Source organism: Amblyomma maculatum, chromosome 1, assembly GCF_055883805.1.
Source record: "Amblyomma maculatum isolate TAMU_Amacu chromosome 1, ASM5588380v1, whole genome shotgun sequence".
NCBI classification, from domain to species: domain Eukaryota; kingdom Metazoa; phylum Arthropoda; class Arachnida; order Ixodida; family Ixodidae; genus Amblyomma; species Amblyomma maculatum.
Genome location: NC_139344.1, coordinates 433863078 through 433882128, shown reverse-complemented (window position 1 = coordinate 433882128; position 19051 = coordinate 433863078). Strand labels below are relative to the sequence as shown.

Here is a 19051-nt window from a genome sequence, read left to right as displayed (position 1 = left end):
TCTCTGTGGTCTACAACTCTAGTTGTAAGCATTCCGACGCAGACTGTTCCGATTAATGAAGATGAAAGGCTTCTTTGTACTGGTAAACGTCAGAAATTTCGCTCAGCAGCGGCGTTCGGATTCTAAGCTGCAAAATTGAATTTATCATTAGGAAGGCAAGACCGCTTCCCCAGTGCTGGCATCAGTTGTCAGTTATCGCCCTTCACCTTAAACAATGATGTCCTCGTGAAGAACTTCACCGCAGACAGGACCGCTTTTCGTGTTCCCGAAACCTAAGCAAAGAAATTCTGCAAGTGTCCTAGCATGAGCCGGCGGGAGGGCATCTCGGGTTGGCGGTTTACCACCCATGCTGCATATATACGTGAACACATGCCGTGATGTCAGTGACGCAAGACCAACCCGCAAGACCAGTTGGACTATAGTGAACCATATACCACATTCGATGAAGCGCTTTCAACAGACTGAAATGGATCTCGGCCCCATCCCAACTCCATCAACGGGCAACTAACGAATCATCGTTGTCAGGGACTACCATACCGGCTATGCTGAAGCAAAGTCTCGCCAGCTACCAGTGCTGTGGAAGTCACAAAATTCCTTGTTGAACAAATCTTATACGTCACGGCTCACCAGAAATGTTCATCGCAGCGTTTACGGCGGCTTATATACCCACGCAATCCTATAGACTACGCTTATAAAGCCGCCGACGAACAGCCTATCATCCTCGGACCAAAGGACATATCATCATCATCATCATAATCATGACTATACCCACTGCAGGGCGAAGGCCTCTCCCATATTTCTCCACTTAACTATGTCTATTTAAGGACATAAAGAAGGTCTAAAAAAAAAAATAACGACTGCTGACACGATAGTCGTGTGCGTCTGCGCCGAACACAAGACCTGGGACACCATTCTATTCTGCGTGGTCTTCTTCTACACTAACGCCGTCTAGGTGACAACTAAATCTACCCTGTTTCAACCCGTTTATGCCAAGGAAACCACGACAACGCTCGACGCAATGCTGCTGAACGTGACAGATGAAGACAACCTCGACGTTGCCGCCTTCCTCTAGCGTGCAGAGGAAGCCCAACGACCCGTCCGGCTGCGCATTATGGACTCGGAACGGACAGACGCCCGAGTCTACAAACTGTACGATGACGCGACGATGACTATAAGCCAGATTGAGTGTTGGCTTAGACGCCTGTTCCCCGTCGCGGAATTAGTGAAAACCTGTTGCGCCGATGCTTTGCCCCGGACAGTGTTCTTCGCAGCGTCGTACAACTGGACTACGAAGACATGCCTAATGGCGTGAACATCTCAGGGGTACAGTCCGGACCCAGAAATCGGTTATGTTGTTCGCTTTAAGTCATACACCGGCGCTAAAAGCCCGTTAGTGTTTGAATTTCTTGTTCGAAGCCTTCCGTTTATTTTGGAACGTTGTGGCAATGTTTTTTACCGTAGTAGTAATGCCGCTAACCATTGTAATATTTGTGTCAGCCAACAAGAATTATCATTTCGCTTTCATCATTTAATATCAAAGAATTATCATTTCGCTTTCAGTACTAAGAAGGATCGTATTCTCCATGTTATTTTCACGCTCAGTGACACCGAGACGTTGTTTTATCACTTACTTTACAGTGCAGGACGCAGCAGGAGTTTGGAAGATGACAGCGAAACGCGGTTGCTTCTGTGTTGTTCCGGGCTGTTGTAGTTTCATTTGGCTGGTTTATCTAGATATTTCGCCGAATTTAAATTCAGCACTGCCGAATGCAGCAGGGATTTGTGGTTCAGTGACGGTTGAAGACGGGTTTTGCTATGAATTTGCCGGTGCAAGTCTGCGCAATAATGAGTCACTCTTAGGGAAACCTTTTGTTAATTTTTTTCGCCATCGTCACCACTACATGACGCTGTTGGTAAATTCTAAATTAGAGGAATTATACCAAGTCGACAAGAAATATCAAAGTTTAAGGTAAGCACATGAGAAAAATAATGCAAGTCAGTATCATAGAGACTGAGTGCAAGGAAACCACTTTATCGAAAGAAAGTATAAAGCAGCCTAAAATTCAAAGGAAGTACATCAAATGAACTTAAGGAGGAAGAACGTGGAAACAAGGCATTTAAATGGTTCGTTCGGAAGTGATTCGAATGCGAAAAAAAAAATGTATTGGAACGTGATTGGGATCGCTTAGCTCAGCAAAATACGCCTTGCTTGCAGCTATTGAAAGAAAACTTTTCTGAACAAACCGCGGAGGAGGCAAGAAAGCATGCACCTGCGCCTTAAAAGACCTATAGAGTAAAGCAACGCAACAAATATTTCTAAGCAACCCACCCACTGTTTTCCCAAGTTCAGACTACTTTTACGCCGTACATGTTGCACTAAGTGGCTTCATGGTGGGAGAAAACACACACATGTCAAGTGCGAAGTGAATGAACGCATATTAGCAAAACATCGGGCTTGAGAAGCAAATATTGTCTTATTTTGGATAGCTCGGATAGTCAAGACATTTAAGTAACTGCACAGCGAACCCCTTTTAAAAAGACATGCTCAGGAAAACTCGCAAGAAAATATATATGCGCTCAGGAAATAGACGAGCGAAAATTTCGTCTCTAGGCTTCAGAAAGCAGTACCCCTGCCGCAACTACAGCGCATATGAAGTTGTTGTGCGTAAACGTCTGGCGAAGAGGCGATGGTTTATAGTGGCTTAAAACATGTGAAGTGGCTTTAAGGACAACATGCACTGCTCTCTTGGAAAGCAGAAAAGTGCGTGTTGCTGATTTTGTCAGTAGCATAACGCTGGAGATGTAGATGAAAGGCGCGTTGGGCCGTGTTTTGTGTTTTTGCTTAAGGACTATCGCATGTTTATGTAGTGCTCATGTTCCGAAAGCGCTAGTTCTGTTAGGTGGAGGAGTTTGCGTTGTGTAATCCTGCACCTGTGCAGTTAGTGGACAAGAGGAGATATGTCATAAGCGATCCTGCGCGACACCATTACGGTGGTCATCTAAAGGAACCTATATTTTGTAGACGTAATTGTTTTCGTAAATCCTAGACAAAAAAAAAATCCCTGTGCTTAAAGAAACCTATATTTAGTAGAAGTAAATTCTTTCGTAAACCATCGGAAAAAACCAAACCAAAAAACTTGCCTATACACTTTTCCCACGGGCATATGATAAGCAGGATAAACTTGCGGAAATGTGAAATTTCTAGTTGCTGCCACTATACTATATGCTATATGTTCTTTTGAGGTATTCCTAGATATATTTGTTGTAATGCTTTGATCCAACTTGCGAATCTATTGTAGATCTATTCAAATTTTGAAGCAGAAGCTTCCCTGGGCTAGCTGCAAGCGCATGTCGTGTACGCCGCAGTTTGACCTTCAGACAACCTTAAGCCGCATGCCTAGCGGCGCTCGGCCTGCTCGCCGCCCGCTGAATCTTTGCACGTGTGGCACACGCTGCTGATTTGATTCTTCTTCTACACCACACACGTTTCTTCTTTGCTATGTATTGGTCAAACTTCACTCGTACCGGTACATATCGCCGGTCTCCACGGTGCGCCGCTCTTGACGCCATCGCTTAGCTATGCACCTCACTGCGCATGCGCGGTGCTCTTCAGTTGCGCCGCAGTAGGGAATATAGGCCGTGGAGCAGCCCATTGCCTGAAACGGCCTATATATAACGCTGAGAATAGCGGTGAGCCTGTAGTACTATGCCATGGATGATAAAGAGAGAGAGAGAGAGAGAGAGAGAGAGAGCACTTTATTTGCACCTGTCAGAGAGTATCGATGATCGGGTGAGACGCAGCTCCCCCTTTCGCCGTCTATCTCCCCTCTAGACGTCGGCAGGAATCAGTTGGCGTCCGGCGGCGGCCTGGGCTTGACGGATGACTTAATTGCTTTTGGATTTTCTTTTTCCTGGCTGTGAAGGGAGGATTCCCATGACTGTTTATCTCCACAAATCCCGTGTAACGCTCTGCAAGCCCAGAGAATGTGGTTTAGGGTATCTATGCGTGCACAGATTTTATATTAGGAAGATTGCACCTCAGGATGCCATTTGTGTAGGATATACGGGGTTGGGAACGTGCCCGTCTGCAGTTTTCGCCAGATTATTTCTTCCTTCTTTGTGGCAGATCTATGAGGGGGGGGGGGGGGTGAGAAGGTTCTTCTGGCCATTCTGTAGTGTTCTAGAATATCTATGTATGTGGTTAAGCCTCGCCTTTCGGACAGGGAATACTCTGTCCGCGCTGGGGCCCGGTGAGTGAGTCCACGGGCGACCTCGTTGGCGATCTCTTTCCCTGTGAGTCCAACATGCGCGGGTGCCCATTTTATTTTAATTAGGTCGTTGGGCACGTGGGTACGTTCTCCTTGCCTGCTTGCAGATTTTTGCCGGCCTCTTCGGACACCTTACCGTTGTCATAGGCTTTGATTGCTGTTTTATAATCTGTGATGATTATTCTGCTTAATGGATCTGTGATTGCCAGGGCAATCGCCGCCATCTCTGCCTCATCTAGTGAAGAGTGTTTTAGCAACAACGCTTAGTGGGAGCACTCGCTACGCTCGCCTAAAAGCCGAATATACTCATCCTGCCGACATTGCTCATCGTGAAGAAGCAGCACATAGGAAAAATGAAGCTGTGAGAGCTAAACGAGCGATAGAAACTCCCGAAGGGCGAGAGGAGAGACTTGCAAAGGGACGACGCAAGGCGGCGAAGAAGGTGCGATAAGAAAAACAGGGAAACGACTCGGGCTCACTTCACTTCATTTCTCTTTCAAGAATAAAAGAAGGAAGTGTGTCAAAAGGCTGTTAGGCATGACGAGGTAACATTTCCCTACACAGTACGTAGCAGAGCGCAACGCACGAAACAAATGCTAATAGATCATTAGACCAAACGTGATAATTCAATATACTGGAGTAAAAACTGCAAAGAAATTACAGAAGAACAAAATGTATGCTGTACACTCAAAAAGGAACAACAAAAAATGGCAAAAAATACTGGACAAAATTCGGGCAGTAACACGGCATGATAAAACAAAACCAAACGCAAGGAATTACTGCACGTTTGGGAGTATCAAATGCTTTTTTTACGAATCTTTTAAATCTTAGAGAGATGGAACATGGAAGATAGCGATGGGTTATTGACAGCAGTTGAAATCTGGTAATTAGGCTTCTTTTTACCGTAATATGCCCGTGCTTTTTGGATGAAGTTGCTTTGTTGTCTGAGAGGGTATTTACTAGGAAATCGGCTAGGAGAGACGGAGAAGAGCCTATTGCTATGGATATGTCGTAACAAGCGGTATATGTAGACCCGGTTAGCCTTAAGTAAATTATATTTTTGGTATAGAGGTGATGTTGATAAGTTTTCCGGTCTGCCGTGACAACTCTCAATAGCTCGGAATGCCTTTTTTGCAATATGAAAAGCTTCTGATAATTGCTGGAAGTTGTGGTGCCGCACATCAATGCACAATATAAAAATATAGCATAATACATAGATACGGTTAGGTAGAACGAGAGGAAGAAGATGGCTTACACGGTATGTAGGAGCACAGAACAAGGGTAGAGGGGGGAAGCCTCAGTTCGCAGGTTGAGCAAACGTTTCGACAAGTGGCATTGTCTTCGTCTGAGCCTTAGTGAAACGAGTAAACGGTCACTGATCTGTAGAGACAGCCAACACTTTAGCTGAGATCTGTGGCAAGTTTAGAAATATATGTGTATTCCAGGATATGTATTAATTTAACCAGACACCCTCATCCACAACTAGGGATTTCTCATTTTAATCCTGGCTTAGGCGAGTTGAGCCGCAGCCATGTTTTGTGCTTCAGATGAAGTACTTGGTCCTATAACTACACATATATATTTGCCGCACCTCGTACAATACCATTTACTTGCGTAGAAACCATATAGCACAAAGGCGGTTTTGTATCTGTGTAGATAGAAAATCTGAATGATAACGATAATAATTGGGTCACAGGAAAGGAAAGGTGCGGAATCAGTCACACGTTCTGTGGACACCTGACCGCGCCGTAAGGGATGGGTGCAGTAGTGGAGGGCGGCGGAGTAATTTTGACCACCTGAGGATTTTTGACATGCACTGTCATCGCACAGCACACGAACTCCTCTTCATTTCGCCGCCACGGCAACGCAGCCGGTGGCGGTCGGCATCAAACCCGGGTACTCTGACACAGTAGTTGGACACCTTAATCACTGCACCACCGCGGCGCGGCAAAATCAGAAACATCCGTGCTGCTTTTTGGTGCCACCGTGTGAAAAGAACTTTAGGCGGTTGAAATCATCATAGTACACTACATATCGGTTAGTCGTTTCCTTCCTTTCGTTTTAATCCCTTGCTCCATCCTCCCCAGAGTCACCGCTATCCAGATGCGCCTTCTTAGTAAAATAGCTACTGAGCTTTTCCAGTCTTTGTAACCACCATATGCCCACTCACTGGTCGCGATCAGTACACTCTGTTCTCTTTATACATGTGGTGGAAGCTGGGAATAAACATATAGTGAAGAACCAACTACCGTCAAATGAACAGCCATGCAGCCAGTGATAGCAGACTGCACACCCTGATCTCTTTGCACTGCAGTTCGTCGAAGGCCCTGCTGCGGGTTGAACGCCTCCACCTGGTGTGGGTCAGCAGAAGCGTCAGCATGTTCGCCACATTTGCAGACCACCTCACGAATCTGCATTACGAGGTAGAAAATTGACTAAATGATATTTCAAGTTGAAAATTGGACCCAAATCGCGCATTCGTTTCAACGTGCTAAATTACGTCTGGTGTAATTCGTAATTTGCAATTCTGCCATTTTTGTAGTGGGCAAAATTAGAGCACTGGGCGATATAGCATGGCCTGCAGTTTCTTTCTCAAAGAACTCTAGGCTCCGTTTCATGGCTTTGCACGTATTGCAAGAAATACGTGTGGTGTGTGAAACTAAATTGGCCTTTCTTGCTTTCGTCTTTCACGACCGAATGCGAAAACAAAACTCTGTGAGCATTTCTCCTGGCATGCATTACGAATATGCTACTAGCTGGGTGAGTTATACTGAACAGTGTCTATAGTTTGGCTATTTCTGTCCAAATGCAGGAGAGAGAAGTTTTGCTCTGGCTCGAGAAAGCAGTAAAAAAAAATTCGCATCATTTGCAGCGAATGTCCGGCTCCAAGATTCTGACGATATAATTTTAAACAGCGCAATGACGCTTTTTAGAAGTCCTTAAATCGATGCTGTATAGAAGCCGGATTCCAAGTTAAGAACTCATTTTTTAAAACCATTAAAATCTGTAACTAATTACGAATAAAATCAATAGAGCGATTTCTATGTCGCACGGGAGCCGATTAAGTTGTTTTCAATATTAGCATGCCCTTTGTTTCAGAAAGTGTCTAGTCGTAAAAATTTTGCGCTGGGCTTCCATACCTCCCTATTATAACCAAGAAAGATCAGTGCTCTACCGCCAAACACCAATCGCTCTATTCTATTTGTTTAGTCGTTTTCTATCAATTCCTGGCTTCCTATTGTCAATGATACGTTACTTAGTTTTGTTTTCTCCTTTCACAGATGTGGAAACAGAATTTACCAGATTTCTTCACAATGCAGCTTTATGTTACGCAAGGCAATCCTCACGAGACGGTTTCGGTAAGTGCGTAGCATACTTTCTCCACCTGCATGTGAGGACGAAGAGCAGTAAACTACCGCTTCGCAAGTTTTTGTTTTTTAAGTTTTTATCGCCAATCAGTGCCATAATCTCACGTCCTCTACCTAAATATTGTATCCTCATGCGTACAAAATTTAATGTCTTCAATATCGCATAAGGGTCATTCCATGCGAAACGTCCGAGACCCCAAAAGCGGCAGAACAAAGTTTGGGTAATTGTTGGTTGTGTGAATACGGTTTTGATAAAGTAAATTGGAGAAAAAAATTCCTTTTTCCCATAAGCAACTTTCGAAGTTTTTTCGAACACGCAAAATCTGCTTGCAGATTTGGCGTGTCAAGCGGCGAAAAAATGTATTTTGAATAAACAATGAATGACGTTTATGATAAAAAATACTTAATATGCACAATTTTATTGCTTCTGTACTGTGCGATGTCAGCGCACGTTAAAGATCCCCAGGTGGTCGAAATTACTCCGTAGCCCTCCACTACGGTTCCTCTTTCTCTCTTTCCACTTTCATTCCCACCTTCCTCCCTTCCCTTACGGCGCGGTTCGGGTGTCCACAGAGCAAGTGTGACAGTTACTGCGCCTTTCCCTTCCTGTGAACCAATTTAACTTTTACCTTTTTACTGACCCAAGAAAACGCAGAGAATTGCTCATAGAGGGACACTAATGAAGCTTAATGAAAGAACAAGATATTTGCAATAATGGAAAGTAGAATCCTGTATTTTATCTGCTTTCGCACTTGATTTAAAAATATATTACTGCAATTATCTTTTGCGCACCTCGCGAAAACTTCGAAAGACGCTTGCTCGAGAACTTTTTTTTTTTGCAAAAAATAATTTGGCAAAAGAGTATTCACGGAATCGAGAATTACTCCAATATATTTTTACACTATCGGCGATGGTCGCTTTTGGGGCCTGGGACCTTTGGCTTGGATTTACCCATGAGCTAGCGAAAACATTACGCGTCGGAAATTGAAGAGCTTGCTTAACAGGAAACGTTAGGCATGAAAAGTGCTGGTTGTGATTTTTTAGAGTTCGTTACAGTGAGAGCTGAGCTTCGCATAATTCCCAGTTCATAGTTGATAAGGTGGTTTTTGCCGGTATGGTATTTTCACGCGGTAGCGTAAGCAGCATATGTCGCAGAAAAGGCGGTATCGGCTATGCTGTCTTCCGTTCTTTTAACGCGGAAATCATCGTGAGCATGCGGCGCCCAATTGTACTGCGCCGCCAGAGTACAGATGGCGCGCTGCGCTTTAGAAAGGAAATTCACAAAATGAGGGGGGGGGGGGGGGGGGGACAGGCAGTGTTAAACGCACTACCGCAACCACTCGGAAGAGGAAGCTTGAACGTCCCCGTAGTTGCTGTTTTTTTTTTCGGTGTGAACTAAATGGCTGTCATAGGTTGCACCACACAAATGAAGCACAGACGTGTGCCACTCTATCGGGTGATTTTGATCTGTTTGTTATTGTTTACTTCAAAATCAGCGATTTTAAATATGCGCAGGCGGGTTGTGCAGCAAGACGGAATTACAAATTGCCACAGAAATTAAACGAAATACGATTACCATTCAATAATCTACTTTCGTGCTATTAATTTCACCTGGCGTTCTATATTGCCAAATTCAAGACCGTCAACGACGTGAAAGCTCAGTCCTCTTTCTAAATTTTCTTAATCAGCAGTCTGACTCAAAATATCTAATGCAGATAACACTTTGAAACCTACATGAATATGCTCTCTGCAGAGCATATTTATAAAATTGTGTCGCTGTCGCATTTTTGATGCTCATATACATCAAGCACAACACAGAGCCCAGAGTTCTGTATAAGTGTGCGCTGTTTGTTCTTAGTACCTCCCGTGTTGTCGCCTTGCCTGTGTCCTGTCGTTAGTGCGGTTTTGTTCCTTATTAAATATATTTTGCCGCTTAGTGGCCTATTTGTTAGCGTGTTTGCTTTGGTTTGGTGTACGGTACTTAATGTCGCGAAGCGACTCAGGCTATCAGAGATGCCATAGTGGAGGGCTCCGGAAATTTCGCCCAGCCACAATCACCAGTCAACAGCAAATAACAGAAAAATGGTCATTGTAGCACGGTTAAGCGAAATGCGAATCACGTCCGTTAGCACTTGGATGGAATTTCACTTCAGTTTACGTTTCGGGTCCCTCATACTTATCAACATGCAGTCTTATATCTCGTTCACACTAGATATCATGCGGTGGCGCGAGAGAATGAAATCCGCCGTCAACGACTCGCTCCTTCGTTCAAATTTCCCGGCCAAAACATCGCTACCGTTGCCGCATCTACTGTGAGCTTTTGTTATGAAGTGCTGAACAGAAAATGCATTAACATTTAGTTCTTCACTGAAGCATGGCACATCTGAATCATAGAATGTGGCAACAGAAGCCTCAGCATGCTACTGGCAGGCATAGTCAACAAAAGGGGCATACTGACCACTTACGACAAGGGCAGTGCCAATCTTATTCCAAATGTCATCTATTGTTTCCTGTTCAGGGCGCCACTTGTTAAGAGCACACGATATAGCTGCTTGGCGTCAATAAGCATTTGGGCTGCGGCTTTGATATCTTGCGAACTGATGGTCACTGGCGAGCACGCCGTCGCCATGCTGACCCATGAGGGATGCTACCGGACGGTGCTGCGGCAACACAACCTTCTCGCCGTCTTATTGGCTGATGGAAATCGGCGCAAATATTTCCCACGATAAAGAATCGGTCCCGGACTGAACTGGCTTCCGCCTAAATTTGCGGCGGGTGCTCTGCCGCAGCAGCGGATTTCAGTCGCTGTCGCCGCCGAATGCTCCTGTGTAAACGAGCCTCATTAGGAGAAACACCATCCGGGATACGTGTAAAGTCACACTTTAAATAAGCAGTACGGACGCGTCCACACGGCTTAGGAGTAGCGCGTCAGTAACGCTTCAGACAGACATTGACGAAATCGGTGAATGGGGTTCCTAGTTCTAGGCACGAAAACAAATATCTACAATGAATACATATTTTTTAGTTTCTGCGCAGCTTCGTTTAGAAATATTTCTAACAGCAAATGCGGTAGCTCAATTTATGTCTTTTATATACAGGCATGACATACTCTCCTTTTTATATGACGTGCCGTAGCTCTGCCGAACGCCGAACACTGCCGCCAGCAGCAGCAGCGATTTCTTTCGTCTCTGCTATTTTGTTTCTCGTTTTCGTTGCGCACTCGAGACGAGGAATGCGGCGCTCACCTTTTCGTGAATATCGCTAACGTAATCGTCCTGCACAAGCGTTGCTAGCGCCGGCTGTGTCGCTATATCTGTACCGGCCGAAGAATAATGAAAAGAGTGCCGAGGAAGCGCTGCTGCTGCGGTGTCATTTGACATTTTCGCGTCAAAAGACATGCCTGCTGTGGGAAAAGGGCCTCCGAATAGCTTTCTTCAACTGTGACGCCGCCTGGAGCTGGCGTTGCCACGCAGTTACAACACGTAATGCTGCTGTGCATATAGCTTAAAACATCGCTCCCGGAGGGCGTTACGCTCATGCAGCAGCTTAAGCAACAGGTGAAAAACACAGAAGGTAAAAATTGGATAAATTCGATGAAAAAAAAAACACAGTGTGGAATTATACCGAGTGTGGAATTATACCGAAAGTGGAAAATTCAGATCAGGAAGGAAGATTTCTTTGATAACTCAAGAGGTAGTGCCCTACTTTTTGAAGCTAGATCAGGGTGCCTTAGAACACGCAGCTACAAAAAGAAGTTTAACAATGGAGATGACGCATGTGCTGTATGTGGAAACTCCAGTGAAACAATTGACCATATTATACTCGAATGTAATGGTATCCATCCGGAAGTTGATGCAGGCGCAATCGCTGTTCCTGAAGCTCTGGGGTTTAGAGATAACAGTGGCCGGGTGAATAAACCGGCGGTGGAAACTAGCAAAAAACGGCTGGAAGATTGGTGGCTTAAAAGCAGAGAAGTGACATAATGTTAGTAATGTAGGAGCAAAATTTAATAAATAGAATGATGGTTTAGTTAACCATTCTAAATCAATAATTAAGATATATGGAGAAAAATGAGCATGATAGCTACTGCTACCACCCTGTTTCAAAGGGGACGCTCCTATATTCCATCCATCCATCCATCCATCCATCCAGCTCGGTTTTTCTGTGTGAGGGTCTACCGCATGATGGCGTGCGCGTCGCAAACAAACACGTGGGCTAATTTAGACTCTCTCAGTGATGGGCAGCAGTATGCAAGCTGTAGGAACTTCTCAGAGTTTGTGTGTTGAAGTGGTGTGCTGTTTTCGCTACACTATATATTGCTAGGTGTTTTGTCTTTATGACTGGAGCGGCAGCATGGTGCACAATCAATACAAAGGGAATAGTTAATAAAGCGTCGTTATCATAACCCCGCTCGGCTGACTGCCGTGCAGTATCAACACTAATGCTTCTGATAGTAAATTCATGTGCAAAAGACCGTAAACTGCCGATGTATGAATTTAAACGTTTTACCCAATTCGCCACATTATGTTGCCGTTTTATTGCGCTGTCCCCAGAGTTATCATATCAACTTTGATTTGGATATTTCCCACTTTGCTGTGCTTTTCAACAGAGCGAGTTTTGGCAGAAGTACCAGCTCCTTTCAAACAGGATCCGAGTTGGAAGACCGGACTGGTCACGACTTTTTCGTGAATGGCAGGCAGTGTACCAAAGGTAAGGTAGTGTATTTAGAGTGTCTGCAGTTGCTAGAAAATCTGCGCCAAGAGCAAGCGCATTGCAACTGAGGCGCTATATATATATATATATATATATATATATATATATATATATATATATATATATATATATATATATATGCATAACGCAGCTGTTTGTAATGTAATGGTAGTGATTTTGTCAGTGAAGTTTTGTCTTTTTATTTTTTTAAAGAACAAATTCGAAGGGATGACTTTTTAATTTAGATCAGTGTCACTCCTTGTGTTGTTGACTGTCAGTCGACTCACTCTTTTCACTATCAAGCTGTGTATATTGACCGCGGTGAATATAAACAGCTTGACACTGAATATATTGATACTGATATATTCACCAAGTAGAATATACGAACAAAAACAGACCTGTACTGATATTAGTGCCAAACCAGTCTGCTTTTTTTTTGTAAACGGCATTTGGAATCATAGGTCGCAATATTAGTGCTTAACACATATATCGTAGACCATTGAGAATACAGAAACTATTAGCAAGATAAGTAGGCGGACCCGCCTAAAGTTTCACTCAGGGCGATGTGAGTCAAAAAATTAAGTTTTATCACCCTCGTTTTAGGCTCTCCGAAATAAATAAATTGAGTCGAAGCGACGTATGTACTATGCAGTTGTCGGGAAACAGACTAAATGAAAGAAATACGGTTTGGGTGCAGACAAATAAAATTACCTGGATAGCATCGCTTTACATAAGTTTTGGAAGGCGGGTCTACATGTGGAATGGGGGAATCAATCTAATAGTAATCATAATTCAATCATATGCAAATATCTATCCTTAAAACACTGTATGAACTATGGAATCAAGGAGTGTAACGTCGAGTTAGTACTCAGATCATCACAGTGTGATCATGCTAGGTAGACTGAAGCATTACTAAACTTAATTCTAAATGACAAAATTCGGCCGTACCTTCTCATTACTTAGATTTCAATGGCTGAAATGGAATATGTCCACTATTTTTAAATATTGTACGTCAGCAGAGAAAGCGACCAGCTGTGATAGTTGAAAAAGACATCTGCACACAAAAGTGAATTCGTAAAATGTGTTTGCATTTTTTGGCACAAACATTTCACATTTGTTTTAAAGGCCCAAATTCTATCAATGCAGTCTATCAGGGTTGCATCAAACTTTTGGTATATCGAATTATTGCTTTTATTGGACTCTCAGAATATCGCCTTGAAAACGCCAGGCAAAATTATAAGAGTGGTGTCCGCCTTTATCAATGTCCCTTCCGCGGAACATTCTTTACGTATATCGACCAGCGCACCGTGACCTTGCAAGAGGCACTTTCCTCATGGTGCCAGGTTGTCAGATTTCGCGAGCGGAGCTAGGTCGGCTAGGCAGCCTTGGCTGCCTGCTGGCAGTGTTAACGATATAAAACCCTTGGACAAAAGGGAATATCGAGTCCAAATGGAAGGTGCCTTCGATCTGGCGTGTTTGTTTTCAACGTGCTGCTGCTATGCGGAAAATCGAGGTTCAATACATTAGCTGTCGTGCGGTCGTCACCTTCCCTACCAAATGCTGTCGGCGTGTCTCGCGTGGCCTGCTTAGCCGCTAAAGGATCAGAAATCAATTGTGTCATGTTGAACTGAGTTATTGTGGAGCTTATAGTGCACCAGTAGCAAAATGAGACTTCTGGTGGTGAGTAGTAGCTTTTCCAGAAGCACATCCTGCAGCAGCTTTGATGACAACCACAGCCACCGAGGCACTTGAGCTATGGTGCGCAGGATGCGAGGTCTAGACCCCCTATCTGTTCCTATGTATTTTTGGAGCGCACCTCACGCCTACGAAACAGCAAGCAGAGGTTCGCCCCTCTTTTCAACACCTGACACGAAGTGACGCTCAACGCGAGGGTGCACGCGCGTGCACCTCGCAAGAAACTGCACTCACGGTGAGCGGTGGGCTGCCAGTATGCCGGCGGGAAGAGTATCGAAGCAGAAAACACGCCGCTAGCGTGGGTACACCGATATAACGCTTCTGGGTTATGGGAATGCTCATCTGTTGACACGTTTTTTATACACAATCATCTACACATCGAAGTATTTCGCGCTCCTCTTCGAGTTCGATATATCCGGGATTGACTGTAAGAGTATTTTGCTGAAAAGTTTTAGTCACAGCTACTTTTTGCAAGTAGAGTACTTTGTTGCTTTGAAAGAGATGTTATATTGGTCAAAATTGGACACCTTGATATACTGAGAAAAGTACTGTGTAGGCATATTAGCGTCAGTAGCATATCAGAAAGGGGTCACGTTTCATACAACTTGTAGACACATCTCAAGGAACTCTAGTAATGAAGTATCATTCTGTTTCGTTCTTATAGGCAAAAAGTTGCCGTATTTTCTTGTGGACCACCTTCCCTTAACAAGGAAATCAAGAAGCACTGCCACATCGCAACATTGGCAGGATACAAGTTCACGTTCTACAAAGAAAGCTTCGCGTGAAGCCTGGTTTGAGAAGGACATCGTAGTGCCCAACGACCACGTTCAAAGTGTCTGCAGCACTTCCAGTCATCGCTTGTGATACTCGCTGTTGCCCTGTACCGTCTCTTCGACAGTGACCTGAACTGTGAACACTGGAGACGCCAAACTCAAGCCTTTACTGCTGCGCATCATTGCGAAAGTGTCATGGAAAAAGTCACTGCGTGCTTCTGCAAGACTATGTCGTGTGAAAGCTTGTCTTGGGCTCTTTGTTTGAACTGAAAGCGACCGGCACTTCGCGCGACGTTTCTTGCAAAGGCATTTTGTTATTCATTGTTGACATATTTTGTACACAGTTCCAACGCCTCCGTTAATTTATTTGTTGTTTGATGTTTCCTTGGAGGTAATTACTCCAAAGCAGCTTGGTATGTAGGTAAAAGTATCTTTTGAGAGAAAGCAGTTCCTTTTGTTATCGAATGCACGGATCGTATTAAATGTTTCGCAAATAAAACATGCGGTGGACTTCAAAATAATGCTTGCTGAAATGATTGCTTGTGGTTGCTCATGGTTAGGGACATTCACCTAAGCATTGGATGCACTAGGTGCTTGAAATGTATACCTCTAAAAAAGGCCAGGCCATCGCGGAACTTTAGCTTAGAGCAAGCAAATTATGACTACGTAGACACTTTCAGTTGGTGGTCGAAGCTGTCATACCAGTCGTTATATCACCTCTATGACTGAATATGCAAATTGATATAAAGTGAAATGAAATCTTGGCTTACAGTTCCAAATGGTAAGTATGCAGTAAAAACTCGCAGTGAAGCCTGCTTGTATGCCTGCTGCGTTGAGAAGATTTGGAACAACCACTAAATTTTTTATAGTGTGGCTTATCACTGCAACAGCACTTGAGGAGAATAAGCAATACACGCCAAAACGAGACAAAAAGAAAATGCCAAGATTGAAAAATGCGACAGCAAAAACGTCATGAGGACCGATAAGATCGGTATGGCTTATACGCCAGAGCCTTAATTTTCTACAACATGCTACACGATTGTGTTATCACGTATGCACTTTATTTCAACTGGGGGCTCGTTACGAAATAAGCGACGCTGAAGAGCTGCATGCAGCGCTTCACAGTTTGCGGTTAACTACTGATTCCACTAAAACACGTCGATTACGTTCTTCCCTCCATTCGGCATTGTTGGCAGAATACAGTATCGTCCTCTGGAGCGTGATTCATGCTGCACCAGTGTTATACTACCGAATCAATGGCTCTTCGAGGTCTGTTTGGAATGGTTGGTAACCCCGGTCGATATTCGTCGCAAAATGTGAAAATAATGAGGTATGGTGCGCTAGCGATGTTTCTTCGCCAAGAGATGAAAGTCAGCGGCGCTTTTAGAGGGACATTATGCATTCTGGTTACGAAATATAGCGCGGAGTGATAGAATACGGCGCGGCATTGACGGCGGAAGAGGGCTCTTTGTACAAGCATTAAATGAGTGTCTTGTTAAGCGTTGCTTATCTGCGCGCGCGAATGTGTATATGTATCCGCACACTACTGGGCAGCTTTCCAGTGCGGCGTGCTTTCACGAGTGTGCCTCCAAGTATCATTTGATGGGGATAATATGGAGCTGCGAAGCACAAGGAAAGATATGGAGGATAGTCGAAATTTTAACCAGTTATGTCGGTTCTAGCCAGTGTATGCAAACATTCCTAGTTAGCTACAGCAGCAACCAAATGTAAATTCATCGGACGAACTTAAAACCGAATTCAAAAACTTCTAAAACGCAGCGCATTCCGGTCGATTACAGATTTACCACGCAAATTCTGCAAGCTGGAACGACAACATTTCAGAAATAGGAAAACAATTGAGTTGGTACTTTGAGCTCACGTGGTTAGCATGGGGTTTCAAGGCTACTCTAGCCAAAATGAGAAAATATTAGGCACGAACGTAGGAAATAAGCCGTTATAGCCACTGACACCCACAATAGGCATTTAGGCACTATAAATCTAGTAGGAGACTATTCATAGCAGCTACTTTGTGCTCATATGTAAAAATGCTGCATCTACGATGTGCTGAAAAAAAAGGGCATTGTCCAAAAATCCGATCTCTACTCGTAGTATTTAGGAGCACTATATTCTGCTCAGGAACGTTTCCATATACAATGCGACGGGAGAAATGATCCATAATGTTTTTATTTCTCGCACTGCGGTCGCTTCTATATTCTGATTCTGATAACACAAATAATATGGTGTTGTGGGAGGGCTACGGCAACTTATTCATATAATGATGATGTAGATGAGATTCAAGTGTAAGCAAAGGTTCTAGCAGCTTGTGTAATTTAGTATTACTAATAATCATGCCAAAGTTTAAGCTCAAAAGAGGTAACACGTTAGAAAAGGGTTTTATATCAATAACAAGACCCAGAGAATAAACCTGCATATATGGCCCAGAATACAAAATCGAAGAGCGCCATGCTATAACTTGGAATGCATGGGCGGTTACCAGTTAAGAGGCTCGAAAGTACATAGCGGTTGCCGTAATGATGAGTGAGCAGCATTATGGTGAGTACAATAAAAACATGACGATCTAATCTGCGTTATGCCTAGATTATTTAACTATAGCAATGAATACCTGTTGATCCACTGTTCTGTTCCCACAAGGTGTAGATTTTGAGGAAACATAGTTTTAATGACGTGTCTGCTTTGTGCTGTCGCGGACAGGAGAGCGAGTAACGCCTTGTGGTAACCGAAGTAACGTGCATAATTTGGGCTCGTTACATCAACGTGTTGTACAAAAATCTAATCAATGCAAGATGCATTTCTGGTAGTAGCCTGAAGTGGGCAATTACCAATTTCGACCCCAACTAGCTCGCTCATGAACATTGGCATCATCATCATCATCCACAGGACTATACCCCCTGCAGGACGAGGGCCTCTCCCGCACTTCTTTTAATCCGGTTTTGTGGTAGCTGCATCCACTTTACCCCTGCGAACTTAACCTCACCTGCCCATCTAACTTTCTGCCTCTCCCTTTTCATTGGATTCCAATTTGTATCCCAAGCGACCATCGGTTGTCCTCTCTACTCACTACATGCCCTGCCCATGCCCATTTCTTCTTCTTGAGCATTGACAACCACCGTGAAGTTTAGCGTCGCCGTTAAAGGCATCACAAATGATGAGGAGAGCGTCAGGTGCGTATACAGTGCACAGTGCTTCCATGCATACTCGTTTAGCAGCCATTCGAGGGCTCTCGCCCGCACGTTGCGAAGACATTCTCGTTCTCGCTGACCGCCGGAATCTGGAGGAAAGTCTCGCGCCTGTTGCTTCCAAAGGCGTTCTTGTTCGTGTTGCTCCTCGTGGTTCAAAGCTTTCGCTTGTCGTTTTTGAAGGCTTTGTTGTCTTTGCTCCTCTTCTTTCCTCAAAGTTTGCGCCTGTCGTTTAGGAAGGAGATCGTGGTCTTAGCTACCGTCAGGAGCACTCTTGAAAAGTTCCTCCGAAGACGACGTCATTATGTGAGGTCACAGTGAGTAGCAGTCGACGAGTGGGATATCCAAAATGAGAAAATGGTGGTTCAAACCACGGTAGTTCATGCACAAACTGGCTTTCGGCCTCCTTTTCGACACGTGGCGCTGTGTGGCGCCATTGTCGCAATTAAAAAAAATGTGTGCAGTGCGTTCGCCAGATGACGCCACTTGTCCAATAAGTTGCAGACCAATGAATCAAGTCCGACGTGTTAGAACATGTCATAAAGGTACAATTGGTACAATGTTGTGTCTTCGCGATGTCGTTATTGTTTGTAGTAAAGAAAGAAATATTGCTCACAGTGAGCTTGCCTTCATCTGACATTATTGCGAAGTCGCAACAATAACGGACGAGCAATAAAAAAAAGTCATTTGATATTCGCTAGTGCACTTTTTGACGTTGTTTTACCTTGGAATGAACGGTGACGCACAATAGGACGTTAAAATGTAGCCGTTGAATGCATCCCTGCATTGATATGAAAATCTTGGGAAGGTGCGCTTGAGTTCGATTGCACGACTGCTTCGAGACCTGGCTGCTTCATTTCCTGCTTTCTCAGTAGGAAATGGAATATCGACAACATGGGCAAAGTGAAGAATACGAGTTCTACTATCAATTGACACTGTGCAAAATAGTCTCCATGAAGCAGAAAAGAACGGGAAAGACTGAGTCATCATGAGTAAACTAATAGGGTATATTACCCTAAAATGCCTGATTGCGCGGA

At 44.1% G+C, this 19051-nt stretch overlaps 1 protein-coding gene across 1 annotated transcript in view; it reads left to right on the top strand.

Annotated features, from left to right (window-relative positions):
* LOC146209427 (NADPH oxidase 4-like) overlaps positions 1–15322 on the top strand; it is a 186018-nt gene extending 170696 nt beyond the window's left edge. Inside the window, exons 15-18 of the mRNA XM_084600221.1 lie at positions 6583–6691; positions 7550–7627; positions 12246–12346; positions 14709–15322. Coding sequence (XP_084456347.1) covers positions 6583–6691; positions 7550–7627; positions 12246–12346; positions 14709–14829 — 409 coding nt within the window. The 3' untranslated portion in view covers positions 14830–15322. The remainder of the gene's footprint in view (positions 1–6582; positions 6692–7549; positions 7628–12245; positions 12347–14708) is intronic.
* The last annotated feature ends 3729 nt before the right edge of the window (positions 15323–19051 follow it).